Source organism: Octopus bimaculoides, chromosome 25 (assembly GCF_046866305.1).
Source record: "Octopus bimaculoides isolate indiv1 chromosome 25, ASM4686630v1, whole genome shotgun sequence".
NCBI classification, from domain to species: domain Eukaryota; kingdom Metazoa; phylum Mollusca; class Cephalopoda; order Octopoda; family Octopodidae; genus Octopus; species Octopus bimaculoides.
The window spans coordinates 9965359-9992989 of NC_142952.1; the positions used below are offsets into that span (position 1 = coordinate 9965359).

Here is a 27631-nt window from a genome sequence, read left to right on the forward strand (position 1 = left end):
CAGATGGAAAGCAAGGTATTCAAGAATCTTCAGGTTTTTCAATCTCCATGCTAACTGAACTTAACAAACCCTAGTATTGCCTAATTGTAGTTACAGATTCCACATCTTACCCTGGTACCACATTAAGTTAATTACACTAATGAAAACTGAACTCACATTAAACACATATCTAATTTATGTCAGTATTTTCAACTTTACAAAAGGCTAATGATGTGTCAGACAACCATTTACTTACATTCCTTACATCATTTAATTGTACAACACTACATTTCACCTTGCTAGCATGGCTTAGAGGGAGGCGCAATGGCCCAGTGGTTAGGGCAGCAGACTCGCGGTCATAGGATCGCGGTTTCGATTCCCAGACCGGGCGTTGTGAGTGTTTATTGAGCGAGAACACCTAAAGCTCCACGAGGCTCCGGCAGGGGGTGGTGGCGAACCCTGCTGTACTCTTTCACCACAACTTTCTCTCACTCTTACTTCCTGTTTCTGTTGTGCCTGTAACTCAAAGGGGCCAGCCATGTTACACCGTGTCACGCTGAATATCCTCAAGGACTACGTTAAGGGTACATGTGTCTGTGGAGTGCTCAGCCACTTGCACGTTAATTTCACGAGCAGGCTGTTCCGTTGATCGGATCAACTGGAACCCTCGACGTCGTAAGCGACGGAGTGCCAACAACAACAACAGCATGGCTTGGATGGGAATTGATTAGTCATGTATCTCCTCCACAACAGGATGCCTGTTTCTGTTTTTCTATCACACTTTAACCTCTCATCAATAGGCATAAATCCACCTCCCTCAATATTACTCCCCAACTCAGTTGAGGGGTTTTGTCTGGTGAATTACTTAGCAACCCCACTAGTGTTGGTGCCATATAAAAAGCACCCAGTACACTCTGTAGTGAAGGCACATGGCTCAGTGGTTAGAGTGTCAAGCTTACAATCCTGAGGTTGTAAGTATGATTCCCAGTCAAGGGTGTGTATTGTGTTCTTGAGCAAGACACTTTATTTCACATTGCACCAGTTCACTCAGCTGTAAAAATGAGTTGTGTCATCACTGGTGTCAAGCTGTATCGGCCCCTTTGCCTTTCTCTTGGATAACATCGGTGGCGTGGCGAGGAGAGGCTGGTATGCATGAGTGACTGGCAATCTTCCATAAACAACCTTACCTATACTTGTGACTCAGAGGGGAACTTTCTAGATGCAATCCCGTGGTCATTCAGGACCAAAGGAGGTCTTTTCTTTTTACACTCTATAAAGTGGTTGGTGTTAGGAAGGGCACCCAGTAGCAGAAACCATGCAAAAACAGACATAAAAACAATAGTTATTAACCCATAAGCATTCAGATTATTCTGTTAATATAATGCTTATTTATTCACATTGTTTTGAATTAATTATGCATTATCTCGTAGCTTTGAGATTTCAATGAAGTGATTGTTTACTTTTTGTATGAGATTGTATGACAGCTATTAAAAACTGGATTTGACCAGTTTGAACATAAAACAAGTAGAATATTTTGGCTGGATATGGCTAGGTTAAATGCTAAAGGGTTAAAACAATGACAACGATGATGAAGATGCTTTGTTAATGAGTGTGCCCCTACACAGCTGCACAGTCTGCTAGAATGGTTTTATAGAGTTAGTCACAATTATTCACATAGTACAGAATGAATTAAGAAATTGTTGACTAACCTCAGCAAAGAATAAACTCCAAGAAGAATTAAGGATCTTGCGAGTGATGAAAGCAAGTATCATACAACTGACCAAACGAGCTAAGTCGAAATGGAGTAAAGATAGTGTGGCCTTAGAGGCGTTTCCGGAGGGGAAACGGTTGCCACCATATGCCGACGATGCTGCTGATGTGGTATTGGAAGATACTGGAGAAGACATCTCTCTCTGGGAGCCGGTTGCAGAACCACCAGATGTGATTCCAGGAAATTTACTCTCGGCAAATGCATCGTTTGTCTTTACCGTTTTGTGAGTGTAGGTTTTCTCTGTTTTTGGTAAGCTTGCTTCTGGAGTGAGCTCTTTCGAAACTGACCGGGAACTGGCTCCTTCAGTACGGTGCCTCAGTCCGATACTAATATCTTCATCAGAGTGACATTCTGAAGGGTCAACATTAGAGTCATCTTCTGTTTGTAGAGTGCCTTGACTCAGCTCACCGGTGTCTGAGTTGCTGTCAAAATCTGTTAAAAATTAATTTTAGGTTATTACAAGGTTAAATAGATCACTACTCTTTCAAATTTTGGCATAAAGTCAGTATTTTTAGGAGGTGGGGGATAATAGATTACATCGATTCCAGTGTTTAACTGGTACTTACTTTATCAACCCCTAAATAGATGAAAGGCAAAGTTGATCTCGGCTGCATTTGAGCTCAGAAAATAAAGAGTCAGAGGAAATACTACTATGCATTTTGTCCAGCACAATGACAATACTACTACTACTACTAATAATAATACCAGGCACCGGCTCTCATGGATTCTGATCTTAACTGATTGGAAGTGTTATCATGTACATACTTTGTCGTAGTATAAAAGATGAGACCACAGATTTGCTTGTCAGTTGTTTGATCTTAACCAGTTGAGCATGTCCCTTGGTGGCTGACGATATGTGCATCTCTGATCACGAGCAGAAGTAGTGGGGGAGCATCATAGCCATGTATTGGGAGGAATTCTTTGGAGTTTGAATAATTCACCTCTGGAAACATGGGTGTTTCGTGCAACATCCTTATTCAGGGACCTTTTGAGCAGGCTGGGCTACTCGACCAGAAGAAAATTCTAACTGGGTCCCACCTGCAAGGTCATGCACTGTTTATCTTGATATGAGATCACCATGTCAGGTACATATGGTTGTGATGCATGTGCTTGGTGCAGCCTTATTAGACGGATAGTCATGAAGGGTATATTGGACTTCATGTATTTGTGCCTCAATATCACTTTGATGGTATGTGCTGCTCTCTCAATCAATAATATTAATGGTAATCTTTCCTTTATTAGCTGCACAGCTTTAAGAAATACAATACATACATACATATATTGTATATACATATTTATACACACATCCATCTATACAAAATTGCTAAAATTCGGATTTTTGAAATTTCAGCTCCCGCCTTCCCCACAATTTCTTCATTTTTCACTTTTATCCGTAACCCTAACCCTACCCCTAACTAGAAAAATTTGGGGAAGTTTTTTTCAGAATCAATTTCTGTATTTTTCCACATATTTTGAAAAAAAAAAAAAAAATTCTGAAAAAAGTTAAAAATGAAGAATTGGCGAAGTGGGAGTAATTTCAAAATGCCGATTTTTGCCACTTTTTTTTTTTTGCGGATTCGTATTTTCCGTAGTCGAAAACGGGGGTTTGTGTAGAAAAAAAAAAAATGAAAAAAGGGGTGTTGGAGGGGGGGGGGGGTCTTGCCAAAATCGATCAGATTCAACAATTTTTTTTTTCATAAAAAGCTGCCCCTCTCCCCCCACACGCGTCATTTCGAAAGCCGTGGTGAGAAAAAAACCAAATGGGAATATCCCTGTCAAATCGTATAAAATCCAATTTAGGTAGGCGTCCTGATGTGAAACTGCGCCGATATTTCAAGCCAATGACAAATAAGATATTTATATTGACCTCAATAAGTTGCTCAAAAGCACATCACGACTCCAAATAAATAAACACAGGATGGAAAAACTGAAAGCAATCTCCAAACTCCAGACACGTGTCATCCATCTGAGATATATCTGGAACATACAACTTAACATGAATACATATCGAAGTACACAGCTGGATTCTCCCATCAACTGACCGTCATATTATTTTGGCTCTACTTTTTACCACCATCCCCTGCGGCAACATCGAAGTTTTAGTGAAGTACAACAAATGCCAGAACGTAAGAGAGAGAAAGAGTAGCTTTGTATATTGGTTTCAAATTTTGGCACAAGGCCAGCAATTTCAAGGTGGGGTGTAGGTCGATTACATCTACTCAAGTGCTCAACTGGTACTTTATATATATATATATATATATATATATATATATATATATATATATATATATATATATAATACACTTCTGCGACGAGCTTCTGCACAGTTTCCGTCTACCAAATCCACTTACAAATAGTGGCTGACTCAGTGTTATTGTAGAAGACACTCGCCCATGGAGCCGCGTAACTGGATTGAACCTGAAACCAAGTGACTACGAGGTGAACTTCTGAAACACGCAGCCATGCCCGTGGGTGTATAAATGTATACACACACACACACATATATATATAAATATTTTTTTTAAGAGGTCGTGGGCCAACAGGTTTTGGCGGAGGTAAAGAATACGCCCAGCATCCGTTTTCGGTCTAACCCTAAACCACTGGATGTGCGTATTCCTTACCTTCGCTGAAGGTTTTTGGGATCTGACGTTACGCCATAAAGCTAAACCCATTATGGACGGGAAATTTAAGGCAATCTCATAAATCGGCCTTCCCCATTATATATATATATATATATATATATATATATATATATATATATATATACACAAACATTACATATACGTATGTTTGAGTGTGCGTATGCATGTATACACACACACGCGTACATACATTAATACTTGGTTTTAAAGAGTGTAGAAAGAGAACAGAATAAATAAATATCGTGCATATAATTTTTTCTTTTATTAGCTGAGATTGTTATATGTATGACTCAAAGGCCTTGTGCCAAGGTTCTTCACAAACTTGAAACCAAAGTTTGACATTTCTTATTTTATACAGATTCCCAAAACTTTATTCCTACAGTCAATTACAAGTACTTTAGCTCGACACTCTGGGACCTTGAGTCACAACTATATCAATTTCAGCTAACAAAAGATTATATATATATATATATATATAAATGTGTGTGTGATGCACACACATTAGGTGTCTGTTTACATCACTAATTTAAGAGAAATATAAAAACCAAATGACAGTAGCTACAGGCGCAATTCTCACGTATTACATGGACATATTGAACCTACTATCGTTTTGTAGAATCTTCTTGAATCGTTCTTCAGAAAAGCGAAGTAATCTTTGTCTTCTTTCTCGACGAGCATCTTCCACTGAACCGGCCATAGTTTCAATCTTTCTACAGGGCTTAGTTGCGTATTTCATCATGGCATAAACATTTAATTCAATTAATGATAATATTTCATTCAATAAATTTTTATTTCGATACTGAAACACTGGAAGGATTTAAGATAATAATAAAAAAATTCAAGAGAATATATAAGTCAAATTGGAATAATGGCACGATAGTCTTATGAATGGGAAAAGTCGTAATGTTTTATGCAATTCTTTGATGTTGCAACTTAATAAGAATAGATTTTAATAATCTTATGTTCGTTTGAATTTTTAAAATACTTATCTTAAATTATATTTTAATATATATATATATGTTAGTTCTTGATTTGATTTTAACTTTTTTTATTACCTTGAGATGAAAGAAAGGTAGACGATGCAGAAAGAGAGAGAGAGAGAGAGAGACAGAGAAAGGTGTTCAGTTGAAAGCTACGAAACGTCGGAATGCTACTGATATATCATCATTTGATGGCCGATGGCGTCCTGTGTTGAAACCGATGACACCAAGTACTTCGCTCCTCGAGATGAAAGCTGCTACTTTTCTCTCCACTGGTCGGATAGTAGAGAAACTTATAGGTAATAGAACAGCCACCGTTCTGATCTATCTTTACGAGCTTTAACTTTCATGACTGAAATACATTTCCAAAAAACGCTTGGTTTCTATGGGTTGAAGAACAGAAAGTTGACAAGTTGTAGAATGGCAAGAATGATCTACAACTGCCGCCTCCCCCTTTATATTCTACAATCAACACTAATAACAAAGAACTAACTAATCAACCAGTTTCGCTCCCTTTTTTTTTTTTTTTCAAGAAAAAAACAAACAAACAAACACAGAGAACCATTCGATTGTGAATGTATGTGTGTTTGTGTTTTTGGGTGTTTGTTTGTATATGTCGTTTTTTTTTCTTCTCTGTTTGCCAGACAATCAATGGTCTGTCTACACATTCCTTTTGTAACTTTACTTTTTTCCTCGTCTCTCTCCTCCCTCTCAGCTGAGGACAAAAAAAAAAAAACAAAGTGTCAGCAGACTTCCCTTTTTCACTGAGTATAGTTTCAAGAGTCTACTGAAGTGCTTTTGATTGACACTTCTTCTGCTTCGTTTTCATGTAACCGTCTTCATCACAACAAAACTATAAGACAACAAATGTACGACACAGGACTAAAAACAACAGCAGTAGCAGCAGCAACCGATGTACTACACGTAAGACTAACCAACAAACAATAGAAGGAAATACAGCAATACTTGAACGAGTTTTTCGTCATCCTGGCCATTCCTATATTTACGCCTCTGTCTCTTTAATGTTGATTTGTCTTTAAGATCACAGCGGGGCCGCACCACCTCAACATGACAGTTTCAACAGGAAGTGGGGCCTCCACATTATCTCTACCATCTACGAATTTTGGGATTACATGGAAAACTTTTGTTGCAGGAGGTAAGATATGTTTTTCTTTCTTTGATAGGGTAATCGACTAAATTAAACAAGTAAATTAAACTCATAAACTTATCGTTTTCGCACAACATACATTGAATAATGTATCCTTAGATACCCTCAAAATAATAGGACGATCACAACAGGAATGCTTCTTGTCATAGAACAACACAAACATACGATTCGAGTCACCGATAGAGCCTCTACGCGGTCGCTCGCATTACTAGAAATAGAAGTCAAATCTCTCTCATATTACCGTAGCAGCTTCAACAGGAGAAGACACGGTAGACCCCGTAATTATATATAAATATATATATATATATGTACAACAAAAAATCCGACCATTTTATGTTGTCCCTTCGTCTAAGAGGGAAACAGATTTTGGTTCCAATAGAATGACACATTTCTCCTCCCCCCCCCACCTCTACCCACGCCAAACGAACTTAGAATAACTTATATTCTTCACTCTAAATTCTGCTGACGCAGCTACCGTCGGTTTCTGCAAAAAGAGTCTTTTTATATCGATAGGATCGTTGACCCCTGTAACGTCTAGTGGTATTTTGGGGCTACTTCGCCAGCTTGAACCCGTTCTATTCCACCACCACTACTACGATGGCGGTGATGCTAGCGGTGTATGTGTATAGAAAAACAAACTCGCATCAGGCGACGAGCGTGCCTATACAGCTGTTGTTCGATCTGCTGGAAACAACAGCCAGATACTCTCTCGTATCGCACTCTAAGTCTCTAAAGAGAGCACATTACTTAAGGTAATCTTTGATACACTTTCGTCTTTGATCGTTGACCACTCTGTAGGGTTTTTCGGTTTGTTTTTGCTTTCTTTCTCTGACTACAAGGAGTAAGTTCAGTAAATTAAGACTGTTTTGCATACAGCAGTCTGTCAGTATGTCAGTTCGTAACTTATAAATGGTTGATCTTAAGTCGGCGACCATGGGCTGAACAACAACAACAACAGCTCGTGTGTGTATGCTGGCGATCTTTCCTCACATTATATCGAAGGATAGCCGTGTATGCTACTTTGAATGAGTAATATTGTATGACTAACTGATTTCCAATATAGACACAAACGCCTTATATTTGGTCTCGGGTAGAGATGGTGGTGCTGGATAGCAGTGATTATATTCAGTCAAAGATTCCCCCCCACCAAAAAAAAAAAACCTCGAGTTCATGAGTTCGAGAAGTAATTAAATACTGTAAGAAACTTTTACGCTATTGCATTTCGACATTCCTTTGATTTGGGTGCCGAACCATCAGCTGTAAAAAACTGGAAAATTTGAGACCCTAATCAAAAGAACGCCTGCATTTCTTTCAACTTTTTATGATCCGAGTTCAAATTCCACCGAGGTCGACTTCACCTTTCATCCTTGTGTATTGGGTCGATGTAATTGACTATCCCCCGTCCTCCAAATTTCAGACCTTGTGCCAGTAGTAGAAAGCACTGGGGGTCGATAAATTAAGGGAAATACTTGCCAAATTAAGTTCCGGTCAAGTACTGGGGTCAATGTGATCGACCCCCCCCCCCCCGCCCCACCGAAATTTCAGGCCTTGTGCCTATAATAGAAAGGATTATTATTATTGTTATTGCAGACGGAATTGTCAACACGACGGGCAAAATGCTTAGCGGTATTTCGTCCGTCTTTACGTTCTGAGTTCAAATCCCACTGAGGTCGACTTTGTCTTTCATCCTTTCGGGGTCGATAATATAAGTTGCACACTGGTATCGATGTAATCGACAAGTCCCCTCGGTTAAAATTTCAGGCATTATTCCTTCAATCGAAATTATTACTTATTATCAAGGCTGCACGTTGGCAGACCTCTTGGCGCGTCAGACAATTTATTTTTATTTTGCTTTTATGTTCTTTGTTCAAATTCCACAGACGTCCACTTTACCTTTTATCTTGCAGGGACCGATAAAACTACTTGAGCAGTGGGGTCGGTGTAATTGACTAGTCCCCTGTAGATTAGAAAAAAATATATAATTATCACTGTATATAATAGTATCTTTATCGCATATAAGCAATAACTGTCATTGTTAACTGTCGTAATTGCAAACAATTTTGGCGGGTCCCTGCAAAAGATGTGGCGCTTTAAGAATGTATCAAAATGTTGCCAATGGTCTTGTCTTGTCTCAGTTTTATTCGTAACTTCGTTCATGTATGATGCATCTCTTCTGTTTATAGTGTTTTGTAATCAATTTCGAGGCACTCCTGAAACTATATATATGAGTCATAGTCTTGCTGAAAATTTAGACTCACCATGACTCTTTGTTGTATTGTACAAACCCCATGTCAACCCCTTTGGAGAAAACCTATGAACATTTCCATTCCCACTGCGGCAATAGTTGGGGTTTTTGTTTTGTCGGGGAGACTACATTGTCCAATGGGTCCATATTCAATCAAGACGGTAGTGTAATTGAACCATTCTTTGATCAGAAGTATTCCAGTCATGACCATCCTGTTTTTCATTCTTTTTTAGTCATTGTGTACATTATCCAATATGGTCCGTTCTTGTTTTAAGACACCGGATGTAATTTCAGGGGAGATTTGATTGCTGGTCAAGTGGAGGCTCCCTTTTCGGTTCGATAGGAATTTTGCGAGGAGGCGGAGGATATACTCCAAATGTCAATAAATGGGGGATTAATACACGAAGGAGGAGAGAGTGTTTATATAAAAGATTACTAAATAGCGCGAAGTATTTTGCCTGACACCGTTCTTACTGAAACAATAGTAATAACATGTCGTCTGTATGGCAGAGGTAAAGAATACGTACAGCAAAAAACCCTAACCCTAATCATCGGGTGAACGTATTCTTTACCCTTTACTTTCGCAGTTTGTTTTGCTTGTTATATAATTTATTTAGGGACTTGCTATTTTCGTTGTTGCGGTTGTTTAGCCCCTAAATCAACCCCCATCGAGCTGAGACTCATAATCAAAGGCGACCTGGCCATGCGCTTTCCATATTTTTGTATATCGAAGATTACTTTCTTATTAAGAAGGAAAAAAAAAGAAACAAAAACATTAAACGTATTGGCTGTTCTTAGCAAGTCAAATAACCGTATAGATCCCACCACCACCACCACCAACTTCCATTATCATCTCATGGTCATTAGTAGTTAGTTCCAGATCATCTTGGATACCAATCTAAAGGAACAGGGAGAATTATTCTCTCCCTCCCCCTCACCTGCACAACACCATACAAGAATTGCAGTTCACTTGTGGTTACTACAGACAATTCCGATTATCTTTTTTTTCTGTTTTATTTTTACTTGTTTCTATCATTGGACTGCAGCCATGGTGGGGGCACCGTCTTTTCAAGGTTTAGTTGAATGAATGAACCCGAGTACTTTTTCTCTCAGTCTCTCTTTTGTTGAACTGTTAAGTTACGGGTACGAAACCAACACTTGAATGCCCTTCCGGTTGCCAACCCCCCATGTGTGTCTAAGTGAGCTATTGATCTCTGAGTCCTCGGAAAAACAAACAGCTCGCACATGCTTGCGTGAATAATCGGAAACAGTTGACACTTTATGAACGAACCATTTTCTTGATGACACTAGCAGTGGTGGAGGACGAACACACACATAACGATGTGAAACTGAATCCGGAACCATGTGGTTGAGAAACAAATTTCTTGCCACCCTGCCATGCCTGCGCCATAAATAAAATGACTTCTTTTTTTCATCATCATCTTCTCATTTTAATGTCTACTTTTCCATGTTTCTATGGCTCAACGGGAATACATTGGGGCAGAGTTTCTTACGATTGAATGCTTTTCCGGTTGCCACCACCACCCCATCTGTTTCCAAGTGATATATTAATCTACCTATCCTCTGAACAACAACCGGAAACAAATGACACTGTATGAACGAGCCATTTTCTTTGCAAACATCATGACATGTCAACATGCCTTAACGTGCTTTCGTGGTGGACTGCAAATAAACGACACCGTTAGCAAATCTATTGCTTGGAATTTGCAAACGATTACATTTTACGCAATGGAGATGCACTTAACCAAGCACACATTCTTTTGTATCCGGCGGATTTCGTTCAGTTTCCGTCCGTCTACCAAATTCAGAGAAATCAAGTTTATTACAAATGAAAAGTAAACATTGCCTTTTGCTGTTCATTTTACTCTGTGCTTGCCTATCACAGCAGAGTCACCTAACAGAAGTACTTGGTGACTTTATATAATAAAACGAGGTGATCTTATGAAGGACTTCTGATGCGACAGAACGTTTATGCTGTCATCAAAAAGAATGTTTATGTAATTTTATTAGAGCATAATCCCATTAAGCCTCGGGATGTGGTGGTAGATATTTAGCTGTGGCAGTTGTTATTACAAACCAAACTCGTGATGATCTTAATTTCATTTTTTTCTTTACCTGTATAATAAAATATAACCACCTCTTATTTCATCCATTTGGTCTACCATAAGGGATACAAATTTCACCAAGAACACAATATCAAATGTATGTTTAAAATCTGCAAGACAAGAGCCATCGTCCTTTCAAAATAAGAAGTGCAGTCCCGCAGTATATACAAACTGCAGTATATCTTTTACCTTAGATTAATTAATCCCAGTACTTATTTATTTTTGTAAGCCTAAGACATATTCTAACGGTCTCCCCCCCCCCCCCGAACAGCTAAGTTATAGTGACATAAACAAACTAGCGCCAATTGTCAAGTGGGTTGGACGGTTTGACAGGAGCTGTCCAGGATCCAGTTGTCTGTTTTGGCATGCTTTCTATGACTGGATTGCCTGGTGCTTTTTACGTGTCACTAGCATGGGTGCTTTTACGTGGCACTGGCACACAAATGCAATTTTATGTGACACCTGCACGAGTGCAATTTTACGTGGCACTAGCACCCACAAGACAAAAATTTCTTGGCTGTGAGAGGGAATTGGGCATGACCATAAAGGACATGCCTATATGTATGGATGGCTGCAATTTTACTTAGTTGGACATGTTTTCTCAACTACACACACATATTACAATGGGCTTCTTTCAGTTTCCACCTACCACATCCACTCACAAGGCTTTGGTCAGCCCAGGACTATAGTAGAAGACATCTTGCCCAAGGTTGCATGCAGTGGACTGAACCCAGAACCATGTGGTTGAGAAACAAACTTTTTACCACACAACCACATCTGCACCTATATACATATACATACTAGGGTGGCCCTTAGCAATAGGTAATTTTCCAAAAGTTAAAATCTTGCTGCTCCCACCCCCTAATCCTTTTCCAATCAACAAAAAAAGAACAGGGTATGCAAAATTTCAGCTCAGTAGGACAACTGCTTGGTGACCATCAAATGCCTTGAAGTTAGAACATACTATATATACACAACAATTAATTCTGTTCAAAAGCAGTATACTGTTCCCTGTCTTGACTATGCTCTTTTTTCTTCTTAGAGAAATTTGTGTGGATACATCCAGGCAATCCCAGCAAATGTTTAAAAACGTTCTGAATCAAATTTACCAATAGTTAATTTGAAAAATTCATGAAATAATGTGAAAAACTTAAGAAATATTAGATTATCTTAATAAAACACACAACTTCTATGAGAGAAACACATTTTCAGTTACAGCAATAATTTCCATAGAATCAAAAGCATAATGTGAACACTGAATATTGAACATTATTTTTGATTAAGAGAGGGTTTAGTGGCAGTTGGATATGTTTTATGGATTTCAATAACGATCTGTAAAACAAATTGTTTCCCCAGTTTCATCTTTTGTAAGAATATTATTGTAATCCTGAACGAATTTGACACCTCTTTCTGAGACATCATTCACAATAATTATCTTCTCAAGTTTTTCAAGTCCACTTTTCTAACCAGGATCATCTTTCCATGTTGAAGGGTCTTTGTTAAGAAAATCGGTGCTGATAGAAAATCTTGTGAAGAAAGTTTTTTGTACCAGGAGTTACAAAACTCAAATGTTTGTAAAGGAAGAGAAGTTATTTTGCTGCAGAATGTACCTCTTCCGTTGACTCTTTTTTTTCTTCCTCTTCACCTTTGCTTCCAGCATAACTTGAGCAATATTTTCCTTAACCTCTGTTGGAACATTGTCTTCAAATACGGATAGAGCCACAGTTTTTAACCAAGGTTAAAAAGAACACCCTGCTACCCATAAAGGGAGACATTGTATGCCAGGCCTCAACCTGCTACATGAAACACATACTCTGAATATGATCCTCTCTGTGTAATATAAGCTTATCAACTGTTTAATACTCTCATCAAATGTTATGGCTGTACACATCTCTACTTTGTACTTATAAGCTTGACTTGATATCCATCCATCTGTCTATCTATCGATTGATCAATCGATGGAACATGACCTTGGGATTTCTGGAGATAACTCGATGTCTCACACACACATCTAGGCCCTCTCCCACTTCCCCCTCTCTCTTTCATATATATATATAAAGAGGGAGAGAAAAAGAGAAAATATGAAAGAACACAGATTTGCTTTACAGGATTTAAGAGTATATTAAAGCCATGATAATAAAGATATACGATTTTGTACAAAATAAGGTTTTGTTCTTTCAACATAATTGAAGTAAGGACTGGTTTCGCATTGCTCATTAAAAATATTTTCTATCTTATATATATGTATGTATGTGTGTATATATACATGTATGTGTATATATATATATATATATATATATATATATATATATATATATGGAAAGAGAAAACAGGAGGAAATAGACATGCTCTTCCTGAGCTTTGAGTTTACTAGTAAATAGGTGAATATTTATAGACAAATAGAGTTAATATATGATGCTAAAGTAAATAGCAACTGTTATCTGGACAGTGTTACAGGGTTCTGAATGTCAATAAGTAAATGATAAGAGAGTGAAAGAGAGAGGAGAATGGCATAGTTTTTTTAAGTTTCTTTTTTTGAGGGAGAGAAGAGAGAAAAAAATAACACTTGATGGCTGTACACATCCCTTTGTTGTCACATGCCCACCCACACCAAGTAGGCAATAAAGATTTTCTGGTGGAGGAAAATAAAGATTATAATGCTTTCGCGGACTATAACAATTAATAGGTTAATAATTATATTTGTTGTTAATAAAGGGAATATGATATAATGTGTAAACGAATATAAAATAAAAACAAATAATAAGATCTTATCATTGGTGTGAGACCATGTCATGGGGGTGGTGGTGGTGTCTGTGAATATCAGCGAGTGAATAATAGGGAAGAAGTGAAAGAGTGATTGAAAGAGGAGAATGGGATATGACCTTGGATTTTCTGGAGAGAACTCAATGTTTCACACACACACACATACACATCTAGGCTCTCTCTCTCTCTCTTTCCCTCTTCCCCATCTCTCTTTTTTCACACCATGCATATGTGAATGGTCCACCATAACATGTGGGTATTCTGGTACAGGATTGATTGATTCTAGGTGCATCACTAATGGATTATTGATTTCTATAAATATTTGGGAGGCCTATTGATTTCTTTTTTTTTATTTCTTCTTTTCATTATTTCTGGATTTCCCTTTTGGAAGTGGTCTCTTAGTGCTTTATATTGCAGTGATTGGCATTGATGTCTAGTGTTCCTGTTGCTGTTGTTGTTGTTTGACATCCAGATCAAACAGATCTGTGATCGATGGGTAATCAGTTAAACAATTGATGAAATGGCATCCTCCTTAAAATCAGTCTTAATTCTTTTGTTTTTCATGCATAGTGTATTGTTTTTTGTTTTTTTCTTGTGTCCTTCAACTCCTAAGGCTAGTTACCCAGTTTCCTTGGCATATAAGCGACCAAGATCACAACAGACCCCTGAATGGCATGCTGCTGTGTTTCAGGGTTCAAGGTTTACTTGTCTGATGAGGGTACACAGGCACATGCATCACAACCACATGTATGTAACATGGTGGTCAGGATAAACAGTACTTGACCTTGCAGATGGAGCCCAGTTAGAATTTTGTTTGGGATGAGTAGCCCATCTCACTCAAAAGGTTCTGAATAAGGGTTGTTTAAGGATGAAGAATGAAATACCATTTCCGGAGATGAATTATTCAAACCCCAAAGAATTCCTCTCAACACATGGTTATGATACTCCCCTACTACTCCTGTTCATGATCAGAGATGCACATATCATCAGCCACTTAAGTATGTGGCCAACTGGTTAAAGTCAAGCATCTGACAAGCAAATCTGTAATATTGAGCAGAATATTTGCTGTAGCCCATCTTTTATACCAAGACAAAACATGTACAGTAACGCTTCCAATCAATTAAGATGAGAAGCCATGAGAGCCACTGCCTGGTGCCATTATTATACTTAAGGCATTCCACCAAGGTCAACTTTACCTTTCATCCTTTAGGGTTGATAAAATAAGTACCAGTTGAGCACTGGGGTTGATCAAATTGGCTTAACCCCTCCTCTGAAATATCTGGCCTTATGCCAAAATTTGAAACCTTTATTATACTTAAGGCAGTGAGCTGGCAGAATCATTAGCATGCTGGACAAACTGCTTAGCAGCATCTTTATATTTCGAGTTCAAATTCTGCCAAAGTTGACTGCACCTTTCATCCATTCATGGGTCAGTAAAATATATACCAGTTAAATATTGGGGTCGATGTATTCAACCAGCCTCTTCTCCAAATATTTCAGGCCTTGTGTCTATAGTAGAAAGAATTATTATTATTATATTTTTTATATATAATGTCTGTTCCTTCTTTATCAGGTATTGCTGGATGCTGTGCAAAAACTACAGTTGCTCCACTGGACAGAGTGAAAATCTTGCTTCAAGCCCACAACCGACATTATCGACACCTAGGTAAGAATATTTCTTGGTTTCAGGCAATTTTTTTAAAACTTGGACAACTGTCTTAATAGGTAGTGTCTTCTACAGAAATAGGGAATGGTTTTGAAATGTTTGCCCCTGCAGTGTAGACATAAGAAAACTCAGAACTCCCATCCTCACATCCCAGCAAACAACATTGCCCTACATGAATAGGCCAAGATATCACAAAACTTGTCTTTAAAATGACTTAACGGATCCTATCAGGTGGTGCTATTAAGTCAGACATGGCCTGGGCGAGTCTTGAGCCAGTCTTTGGCCAAAACATATCTGAAAAGAGATAAATTGTGATAAACAGGTGGCTCCTCAACATTCAAATAGAAGTGAGGAGGGGATGATCACTGTAACATGCGAGTGGAGAGAAGTATATTAATATTGGTTTTAAATTTTTTGACACAAGGCCATCAATTTGGAGGAGAGGAGTTGATTACAGCAACACCAGCTGGTATTTATTTTATCAATCCCAAAAGGATGAAAGGCAAAGTTGGTAGAAATGCCGCTATACATTTTTTCAGGGATGGTAAAGACTCTGTCAGCTCGCTGCCTGGAGAACAATATTAATATGTTTATTATTTTTTTTTCTTCTAGGTGTTTTTTCTTCCTTACAACATGTCATTCATAAAGAAGGTTTTCTGGGGCTCTACAAAGGAAATGGTGTTCAGATGCTACGGATTTTCCCATATTCTGCTATTCAGTTTGGTGCTTATGAAGAATTTAAAAAGGTAAATAAATTACACATTTATTTTTTTTCTCTCCCCTACTGTTTTCACTTTTACTCCTTTCTCTCTCACTCTCTCATATATTTTGAGGTATTTTGACCATAAAATTGTCAAAATTGTTTAATGTCCATATTCTTCATTGTTTCTTTATTTTATTTGTCCTCTTCAAATGATCAAGTATTCCAAACATTGTCAACCTCCTCTCCTTAATTCCTGTATTTCTTTTCTTGTTTTCCAAGAATATCTGAGTAAAGAACAGTCAGTTTTATAGCTTCTTGCTGTTGTATATAATATACAAGAATTCTTTGATACACAAAATATTTGAAAAGATTAAACTTTATATTTACATATATCTCTAATGATTGGTAAAATAAGCAACAGTGATGTGGTGAAGTTCATTCAAGTGATTGTGTCCCCTTTCTGACAAATGCGACTTTGTACTAAACATTAAAATCAATGCTGTTCTTCTATCTTTTGTCATTTGTCTTTTGCTTGTTTCAATCATTGAACTGCAGCCAAGCTGGAGTGCAACCTCGAAGGGTTTACTCAAACTAATCACCCCCGGTACTTATTTTATTTAAGTCTGGTACTTATGCTGTTGGTCTCTTTTGCCAAACTGATAAGTTACTGGGATGTAAACAAACCAACACAGACTGTCAAACGGTGGAGTACACAAACCTACAAAACTCACACATATCTATTTATCTATCTATCTATCTATCTATCTATCTATCTATCTATCTATCTATCTGTTTATCTATACACACACACATATATATATACATTCACACACACACACACACACACATAATGGTCTTCCTCACAGTATCCATCTGCAAAATTCACTCACTCACAAGGCATTCATTGGTCCTGGGCTGTAGTAGAAGATGCCTGCCCAAGGTACCATGCAATGGGACTGAACCCGAAACCACATGGTTGCAAAACAAGCCCCTTAACCACACAGTCATGTCTGAGATGATCCTGTTCTGTCAACCAGGCTGGGTTATTTGTTAGGCTGGCTATAGTAGCTTAAGGATGTGATTATCTTGATTCAGAACTGAACGAATGAATCCCAGTGAATCAGACTTCATCCTATTAAGAATGACCCCAGAACCCTACCCCTTGGGGATTTTTACAAAACAGAAAGTAGAAACAGCAACAATTTGAACTCGATCCCCTTGCCCCCAACAACATTAAATGGAACTTATTGTGAGAGTATATAGACAGAGGGGAACTCGCAACCATCAAACAAAACTAGTCAGTGTGTATCTAGATTTATGTTAATAACAACAGCAGTAACAAATAAAAAATTAATGAAGTATTTCTGTATTTGAGGACCAGCAGCGGTGGTCGTGGTAGAAGTAGTAGTAATAGTTGCAGTGATGATGATGGTGGTGGTAGTAGTAGTAGTAGTAGTGGAAGTAGCAGTAATAGTTGTAATGATAAGTGATAGTGGTGGTGGTGACCATGGTGATTGAAGTAGTGGTGGTGGTGGTGATGTAGGAGTAATAGTGGTAGTAGCAGCAGCAATAGTATTCTCATATACTTATCCTCAATTCCTACACACTTAATAAATAGACAGCAGTGATGCAGATCCTTTGTGTGGTTGCGTGACCCAGTAGAAATATTAGCCAAGTCTTTTTCAAATGATTATCATTTGTCAAACAGGAAGTGTACATTAAATAACATAGTCCTAGATACAATGTGCCTGGAAAAAAAAAAACTTGGTCACAGCTGGTTTGCTGAATTACATCTGACCCAGGGCTAAACAGGAACACTAACTATACTGTTGGGAGTAGCCTCTATGCAGTTGCTTGACCTGCTAGAAATAGCAACCAACTTTCCTCAAATAACAGCCTGCTGTCTTAAAAAAATGACACCTTGTATAATGTAGTCCAGAATACAGAATGCCTGATAATAGATGAGGTGGTTATGGCCAGAACACTTTTGTTCAATTATACATTGATTAATGTAGTCCATGGTAAATTATGCCAGTAAAACAATAAATAAATAAATAAATGGCAGAATTGTGGTAGATTGAATGTCTTTGATTACAGCTCAGTTAGAGCAGTGTCTAAACAATTCCATCATGAGGTGCAATAGCCCAGTGGTTAGGGCAGCGGACTCGCAGTCATAGGATCGCGGTTTTGATTCCCAGACCGGGCGTTGTGAGTGTTTATTGAGCGAAAACACCTAAAGCTCCACGAGGTTCCGGCTGGGGATGGTGGCGAACCCTGCTGTACTCTTCCACCACAACTTTCTCTCACTCTTACTTCCTGTTGCTGTTGTGCCTGTAATTCAAAGGGTCGGCCTTGTCACACTCTGTGTCACGCTGAATATCCGCGAGAACTACGTTAAGGGTACACGTGTCTGTGGAGTGCTCAGCCACTTGCACATTAATTTCACGAGCAGGCTGTTCCGTTGATCGGATCAACTGGAACCCTCGACGTCGTAAGCGACGGAGTGCCAACAACAAACAATTCCATCAAAGATAGCAATTTACTAAAACTTCTCTGAGCTTTCAAGGTTTGGTATTTTGTCCTGGTTTTGTACATAACCCTGGTTTTTTACTTAGCCTAGGTTTGTACTTTGACCTAATTTTGTATTAACCCTGGGTTTATGCTTAACCTTGGATTTGTATTTTGCCCTGGTTTGGCTCTTAGCTGTGTTGCTTTATACATAGTCCTAGTTTTATAATGTTGGTTGGACAAATCTTTCATTGGGTGTGACTTGGAGTGATATGTTGCATAGAATTAAGTGTTCAGAAAATACTTGTTCTGTGTTTCAAGTAGGTAATCCATTATAGTAAAACACTCAGCATCTATTTAGAACATGATACACCAACAACAACAGAGAGGGTTTTTCATGGTAACAGGATGAGGCCACTGGTAAATAAGTGTCAATGAAAGACCAAAAAACTTTCACGTTCTCACCCTCACATCCTGAAAACAAAAATAAAAACACACCAAGCAATAGATAATATGTCTCTTTCCCCTCCTCCAAGTCAATTTTGTTGCTCAATATCAACAGCATTAGAAACTTCTCAGACTGTCTTCTTAGTTTGTCCACCTCTAAATTGTTGCCCAATTTGTGTGTTTCTGAATTGTGATAAACTTTTCAACAGATTCTCAAGTCGGTTACAAATTGTCACACTCACATTGTCAAGCTGACGGCTGGATCCTTAGCAGGTAACTATACACTTTTCATCACACAAAACAAGCATGACCTTTTATTGAGTGATATTTTTTATCATCATCATTATTATTATTATTATTATTATTATTATTATTATTATTTCTCTTTTAGTTGGGGGTTTCCTCCATTTTCATTTCATTTTGCCTCATCTGTTGAAATATGTTTGGTCTCATTCTTCACAAAAGATTTTTGGGGATGATGAATTTAAAAAAAAATTTTTTATACATTTGTATTTGATTGGCTGCCCAAAATTGTTGTCTTTATGCCAAGACAAGAATTTATTATTATTATTATTACTATTGCTCTCAAAAAGTTCATCGCTTTTGTTATTATTGTTTCTAGGTCATTGTTATTATTTAAAGGTCAAAGAATAACATTCTATTGCTATAAAGGTCAGTGAATGTGGCCAAGACAGTAGTGCTGGCCTAAATAAAGTGTAAATAAAGTTTATATTTTTCTATTCTAGGGCTGATATGAGGTGAACTGATTGTTCATGCCATTCAGTAAAGATACTGGGGTCATTTTGATTGTCTTTCTCTCTTCTTTATAAAAGCTGGTATTGTAACTCAGTTTAACCAAATGAGCAGCTGCTCTGTAATAATTAACCTTATACTTCAATTCATTTGAGTGTACCCATTCATTACACAAACTAGAATACAGTAGGCCTGTCTAGTAGTTGGTACTGTAGAGCAGGTCTACCTCCTAGTTGGTACTGTAGAGCAAGTCTGCCTACTAGTTGGTACTGTAGAGCAGGTCTACCTACTATCTGGTATTTTAGAGCAGGTCTGCCTACTAGTTGGTACTACAGAGCAAGTTTATCTACAAGTTAGTACCACAGAGTAGGTCTTTCTACTAGCTAGCTCTTTCTACTATAGGGCAAGTTTGTGTAGTAGTTGGTATTATGGAGCAGGTCTGTCTACTAGTTGGTACAACAGAGCAAAGTCTGTGTACTACTTTATAGATTATGGTTGACCCCAAAAGCTCCACTTTAGATCAGTGACAATCACATATTGTTGTAGATAAGTATAATTATCCTGATAGCCTTAAAGGGTAAAGACCCTCTTTGATCATGAATGACCATGGGATTGCCCCTAGAAAGCTGTGGTTGTTCAGTTCTAGCAGAGAGAGAGAGGTTGATCATGTAGAGCAGTCACTGGCAAACTGCAGCTTGTGGGACTTTCTGAATGGTTCACCAATGAAAAGTTCTTTAGATAGCACAGCCTACTTGGTAATGAGCCATGTTTCATGCAGTTTGCTTCTTGGAAAAGGTTGTCAATTCCTGACATAGGGAGTACGTGTATTTAAGCTGGGACTGAAATTGTAAATCTTTTCAATGATACATGGTAGGGTTTTCTACCATTCTGGACTATCATTTTTGCACTAGCTTTAACAATAACTCAACACAATTCAGGAAGAGAAACAGTTAAGGAAATTAAACTGACTTGGCCACAGACATGCTGTCGCCCCTGTTACAGGATATAAACTGATCCTCTTGTGTCCTATTCTTTATTCATCACTATGACCAGATGGAAACACGGGTGTTTAAGGCTGGTTATTCAGCATCATTAACGGTTGTCTTTAATTTCTTCAGATCTTCATGGATTATTCGTCGCTGCTGTTTTTTGTGTCCATTCCATATTTGTAGCCATAATTTATTTATCTTAAACAGCAAAACATTATGCTCACTAAAACTGATATTTATCAAATTGGTGTGTTGTTTTATGGTGCCAAATCATGGTTATCAAGATGTCTTTGTCAAATTCTCTGAATATTACAGGTTAACTGTCTGGAATAATCCCATTCTTGACAAATTTGTTTTTGTCATCTCACTTTTCTGAATTATATCAGAATGCTAGTTGCACTGGTTAACCTTAGCAATCAAATGAATTATTCAGTGTTACTATATAAACTATAATGTATCATTTGTATGTAGTTCAGTGGCTAAAACGTAGGTTGTTTGCTGTGTAGCTTCCTCATGACAATCGGCAGAATGAATTTTGTGTGTGAATAGTTATTTGTGTATGTACACTGTTAAAGTTTGATACCCTTCCCAATGCCAACCACTTGACAGTGTGTTGTATTGGATGGCTTCTTCTTTTTTTTTTTCATGCCATCAGCACTAGTGAAGCTGCCATGCAACTTGAAAGACTACGAACCCCAAATGAGGTGGTAGTGGGAAACTTTACGCTTAGGAGAATCAAAAGTATGAGAGAAAAGGCCTGAGCCGTTGAGGACTCATATTTCACATGAGAAGACGGGGGTTGGAGCAGGAAGTATCTCTTTGGAAATAATAGCCAAATGAGTGATAGTTTATATCTCCATGACCTTAAAGAAACTTAAAACATCTTTAATGTATTTGATTGGTTAACAAAAATTTTTTCTGATTTACTTTTTGCAGGTATGGTGGCGCTAGTGGTTACTTATCCTCTGGATGTGGTACGATCTCGTTTAGCTTTCCAAGTGAAAGGTGAACATCTTTATGTCGGCATCGTAGACACGATGAAGTCAATTATCCATCTGGAAGGTGGAACCACTGCACTTTACAAAGGCATGGTGCCCTCAATACTGGGTATTTCACCATATGCTGGTAATTATTGACCTCCTTACCTCCCTCCTTTTCTAATCAGTGTTGTGTTTCATATTAACCTTTTACCATTTAAACTGGCTACATCAGGCCAAGATATTCTACTTGTTTAATGCTCAAGCTGGCCAGATCCAGTCTCCTGCACCTGCCCTACAATGTCATACCAAAAGTATACAATCACCTCATTGAAATCTGTCCATTCAGATTGAAATCTCAACTCCATATATATGACAGGCTTCTTTCACATCATTGAAATCTCAAAGCTACAAGATAAAATATTAGCTTCTTCCCTCTTCACAGCAATTAACCTTGTTCTTCTGTGAATTCTCACACCAATTTCTGTGGCAAGCCTCATCTGGAATTAATTGATTTTGGTCAATTACCCTCATTTAACATCCGCTTTTCCATGCTTGCATGGGTCAGATGGAATTTGTTGAGGTAGATTTTCTATGACTGAATGTTCTTCCTGTTGCCAACCCTCACCTGTTTCTAGGCAAGGTAATATTTCCCCACTGTTTTCCATGGGAAACTGGAAATGAACAACCTTGCTTGTATAGCAGTGATGCTCGTTTACAGCCATCATGTGATGTACACACATACATACCTGTAACAGGCTTCTTTCAGTTTCTACCAGCCAAATCCACTCATAAGGCTTTGGTTGACCCAAGGCTATATATATTAGAAGACACTTGCCCAAGGTACTACAGAGTGGGACTAAACCCAAAACCATGTGGTTGGGAAACAGGTTTCTTAACCCCCACAGTCATGTAACTATATATCACAACCTAATCATCTTCAACAAGCATGAACCATGCTATAAAAGTTCTTTGTTTTATTAAATTTTACTAATTTAATTCATAATTCATTCCTGGAGGTTGTTCCTGAAATGTTCATAAACCAAAACTATATTTACCGTAAGAAATTCAAGAGAACAGACAGTGAATTTGTGCATGGATGTGCACCGAATTAAAGCTAGACAGCAACTGACACTTTCCCACTGATACTAGCAGCTTATCAGTAATTGCTGTTGTTGTCAGCCTGCATGTTCATTACTCAAGGCAATATTTGTCCACCCGAGATGTTTTATGTTGAAAAAAAATTGTTTGTAAACTGATTTGTTTGTGATGAGAAGCATTCATAAATAGAAGTTTCGCTATATCTTTCAACAAACAACAAACTCCTCTGATAGTTTTCAACATGAGAATAAGTCCTGTTTTATTAGAGTGACACACACTGGACAATTCATTCTACATCCTATTCAACTAACAACAACAACAACGACATCATAAAATTGATTACATTTGTTTGTTTTTTTTTTAGGTTTATCTTTCACATGTTTCGAGATAATGAAAAACTTGTGTTTAGACTATTTTCCTGATACTCTTGGAAGACCCTGCCAGAAAACAACGGGTGGGATTATTCTTATTCTTCCTGCCAAATTGCTCTGCGGTGCTTGGGCTGGAGTTATCGCCCAGACAACAGCGTGAGTAATGCATTCTTTCTTCTAATACTGTATTAAAGAACAACAGTATCATCATCATTATTTATCTTCTGCCTTCTGTGCTGGCATGAGTTGGATGGCTCGACAAGATCCAACAGGCCAGAAGTCTGTGTTGTAATTCAGTGCCTGCTTAGGCATGATTCTACATCTGGATTGTTCTTCATAACATCAACCATTTTACAAAGTGTGCTGGGTGACTTTTGCATGGCACCAGCACTGGATCGTCGTTGTCGTCGTCGTTTAACGTCCGCTTTCCATGCTAGCATCGGTTGGACGATTTGACTGAAGACTGGTGGACCAGAAGGCGACACCAGGCTCCAATCTGATTTGGCAGAGTTTCTACAGCTGGATGCCCTTCCTAACGCCAACCACTCCGAGAGTGTAGTGGACAGTTATCTTTTGTCTTCTACTTGTTTTACTCAATGGTTCGCGACCATGCTCGGACACTGCCTTGTTTAGTCAAACAAATCAGCTCCAATACCAGTGCTTTTTTTTTAAAGTTTGGTACTTATTCCATCAGTCTCTTTTGCTGAACTACTAAGTTACAGGAATGTACACAAGCCAAATCCAGTTGTCAAGTGACTGTATGGGGATAATCACAAACAGACACTTCCAAACAGTTTCCATCAATTCACTTGCAAGGCATTGGTCAGCCTGGGGATACAGTAGACGGCACTTACTGAAGGTACCACACAGTGGGGCTGAACCCCAAACCACATGGTTGCAAAACAAGCTTCTTAAGCACACAGTCATGCCAACACATCTACAGTCATGCTTTATATGTTTTCATCATCATCTTCTTCGTCATTAAGTGCTTTGTGTCCTCAGGTAATCCCTACTCAAATGAGGATATAAACATTTTTCCATTCAGTGCAACATTCCTGCTATTTTTTTTTCCCAATCACTAAACTGAAGAACTTCTGATGCTTGGAGTGCAAAATATGTCAAACTTTGAAGCTAATGTGCAGCATGTGATCTTAAATGCAACTTATGAAGTGCACGTTTGTAAATTAAAACAACTGCAACATTTTGATGTATGTTGCACCAGTGCAGCAACTGTGCAGCTGTACACGTGCACCTTCTATTTTTTTGTTTCTTTTTATATTAGTTCACTAAGAAGAGGTTATTCCTCTTTAGTGAGGGTCTCGGATGGATTTTGAACTCGGAACACACAAAGCTGGAATAGACACCACACCACAACACATCCCCACAGATGCTCTACCAATTCTGCCAATCCACCGTCCTGGGGCTGGTACTTTGTTTATCAACCCCAAAATGATGAAAGGTAAAGTTGTCATCGGCAGTATTAGAACCAGGGACAATACTCACACAGCGTTTAATCTGATGCTTCATTGACTCTGTCAATTCACCACCTAAAATGTGCGATGTATGCACTCTTGTGCATGTGTTTTACAGCTATATACTCACATACATGTAAGTACATTTATATACATGATCATGTACAAACATATGGTTTTGTATATTTAATTGGGGTTATTTCTTTGTCTTTGTTTTAATTTTTTTCTCTTTTTTTGTCTTTTCATAAACTTGTCTAAAAGTTGCAATTTATCTTACAGCTATCCATTGGATGTTGTCAGACGGCGAATGCAACTGTCCCGAATGTTACCAGAATCCCACAAATATGATCAGTAAGTGACATATATTGTCTGTCCTTAATCTTTGATTGAGCTTGACTAAGCTTTCTACATGACCACATACTGGCCCAGATTTGAATTCTGTGTGACCTAATGTTAACCTGTCTATAGTACACAGTTATTCTCAGACATGGCCCCAAATCAAAATATTAGCTCCTTCCCTCCTCATGGTAATTAAACATATTTTTGTGCGAACTTTCACACCAATTCTTGTGGTTAACCTCATAAAGAATTACTTGCCTTGGGTCAAAATAACAACTGGATCATCTTTAACAAATATTAGTTTAATTTGGCCATCCTCCTGGGTGCTTCAATGATTTCGTGGGAGATACCATGCATGTTCTTAACCCATTACCTACCAGTGATCTCATATGAGATCACTTAAAAATTACAAATTTCGTAATTATCTCTCAATATTTACACATATCTAACCTTTTTGCTATATCTACTAGGTATATTTCTCTGATATTCAAATGAAGTTTGCTAATTTTTCACCCAATATCTCGCTTATTTCTATTTAAAATGTTATTTTGATCATTCCAGCATGTTTCTAAGGCTGTTTTATGCTAGAAATCAAAGTTTCATAAAAAAAATTCCAGTTAATAGAATTATGGGAGGTAATGGGTTAATGCATCATTTGCCATTCCACAGTCCTGAAACAAGTTGTTTCTTTCTCAGTTGATCTTTCCTTTGACTTACTGCCATAGGACCAATTGACACACAGATTCTTCTAGGTGCCTGATGCAATGCCCAGCAATTCTCATTCTTCTCTGCTGAATCTTCTCGGTCACTTTGAGTAGATCTTGATAAAGCTGCTTGATGGTTAAATGAACTCTCCATGTAACATTCAGAACCATTCTTGACATTCTTGTGCCACAACCGTTTCTGAAAGTTCTTTGTTTTAGTAAGGGTCTCTCAACAAATAACAAATTCCCTAGCAATTTTCAGCATGAAAATAAGTCCTGTTTTTAGAGTGGCACATGCTGGACAATTCATTCCACATCCTATTCAACTAACAACAACAACATAAATATTGATCAATAGCATACTGGTTGAATTATGACCAAATACTGATCCGTCTTTAATAGTATCCTGGATGTTATATAACCTGAGTCCATATCAGCTTGATTTCTCCTTAAATAAACAAAACCATGTCATTAAATAGTGATTTCAAATTTTGGTACAGGGGCAACAGTTTTTGAGGGGAGAGGAAAGTCAATTACATCGACCCCAATGCTTAGCTGGTACTTGTTTTCATCCGAAAGGATGAAACACAAAGTTGACCTTGACGGAATTTGAACTCGGAATGTAAAGATGGATAAAATAAGAATAATGGGGAGGGAGATGCAGAGGTACAAAGGTAGCAATAGGGGGTAGGTTGTTGAAGGCTTGTATCCTAAATTTTTAATTCAAATGTAGAATAACTAATTAAATAAATCATCATCATCATCGTCGTCGTTTAACGTCCGCTTTCCATGCTAGCATGGGTTGGACGATTTGACTGAGGACTGGTGAAACCAGATGGCTACACCAGGCTCCAATCTGATTTGGCAGAGTTTCTACAGCTGGATGCCCTTCCTAACGCCAACCACTCTGTGAGTGTAGTGGGTGCTTTTATGTGCCACCGGCACGAAGGCCAGTCAGGCGGTACTGACAACGGCCACGCTCAAAATGGTGTATTTTACGTGCCACCTGCACAGGAGCCAGTCCAGCGGCACTGGCAACGATCTTGCTCGAATGTCTTTACACGTGCCAGAACGGCGACAGTGCCATCACGATTTCGCTTTCGCTTGCCCCAACAGGTCTTCTCAAGCCGAGTTTCAATGTTGTTGGTAATTATTTTGATAATTAATCAGTAAGCAGACTACATAATTATGTGTGTGTTTTTTGTATTTTTTCTTTTACCAGAGGTTGGCTGCGGACATTGTTGGTCATATACCGTGAAGATGGGGTCAGCAATGGACTGTTCCGAGGACTTACTGTCAATTACATTCGAGTCATCCCTACTGTGGCTGTGTCTTTTGCCACTTATGAAACAGCAAAACAAATGCTTGGCTTAGACACCGGTGTTGATCGTTAGCACTTTAAACGGCTTTATTTATTTAATTTTAATAGTTTCATTTTAATCTCCTTTTTAATTTTAAGTCCATTGTTTGTTTGTTTGTTTGTTGTTTTTTTTTTTCTATTTTATTTAAAATATATGTATCTATATGTATATAAGTATGTGAGTGTGTATACATATATGTGTGTGTGAGTGTGTATACATATATGTGTGTGTAACTGTTTAGGGGATCTGCATGAAATTCATGCAGAACAAAAGAAAAAATCAGTTTGTCTCAATAACTGCTGCCAGTTCTTTGTTGAAATGATTCTCTCTCAAGTGATTTTCGACTTGTCTGAGGAACATCACAAACAAAACAGTATGGCCCTTACTCGTTTGTGACAATGGGGAACTGGGTGAAGGTCACAGCCTATGTCTTTTCTCTTAAAACAATGTAATATATTTTTTTTTCAATTTCTAATTTCATTTCATTTATATATTTATTTATTTGAGGAAGGCTGTTGCGACCACGACTCTTTTCAGACTCTCTATAACTGAAGAGAGTAAAGGGT

General features: G+C 38.1%; 2 protein-coding genes across 3 annotated transcripts in view; one reads left to right on the plus strand and one right to left on the minus strand.

The window, feature by feature from the left end:
- LOC106873365 (uncharacterized) overlaps positions 1–5153 on the minus strand; it is an 8135-nt gene extending 2982 nt beyond the window's left edge. Inside the window, exons 1-2 of the mRNA XM_014920695.3 lie at positions 4996–5153; positions 1689–2182 (exon numbers count right to left, since the gene is read on the minus strand). Of these exons, the coding sequence (XP_014776181.2) occupies positions 1689–2182; positions 4996–5131 (630 nt within the window). The 5' untranslated portion in view covers positions 5132–5153. The remainder of the gene's footprint in view (positions 1–1688; positions 2183–4995) is intronic.
- Positions 5154–5555: 402 nt separating this feature from the next.
- Positions 5556–27243, plus strand: LOC106873362 (mitochondrial coenzyme A transporter SLC25A16). 2 transcript variants are annotated; one of them, XM_014920692.3, is made up of 8 exons: positions 5556–6528; positions 15248–15340; positions 15953–16086; positions 19208–19271; positions 21677–21865; positions 23183–23345; positions 24941–25012; positions 26927–27243. In XM_014920692.3, exons 1-8 carry the CDS (start codon positions 6441–6443, stop codon positions 27096–27098), a joined length of 975 nt encoding a protein of 324 aa, XP_014776178.1. In that variant the 5' UTR covers positions 5556–6440; the 3' UTR covers positions 27099–27243. The 2 variants fall into 2 exon arrangements, with proteins under 2 accessions (XP_014776178.1, XP_052832167.1); XM_052976207.2 differs by lacking the exons at positions 24941–25012; positions 26927–27243 and adding an exon at positions 24472–24579.
- The last annotated feature ends 388 nt before the right edge of the window (positions 27244–27631 follow it).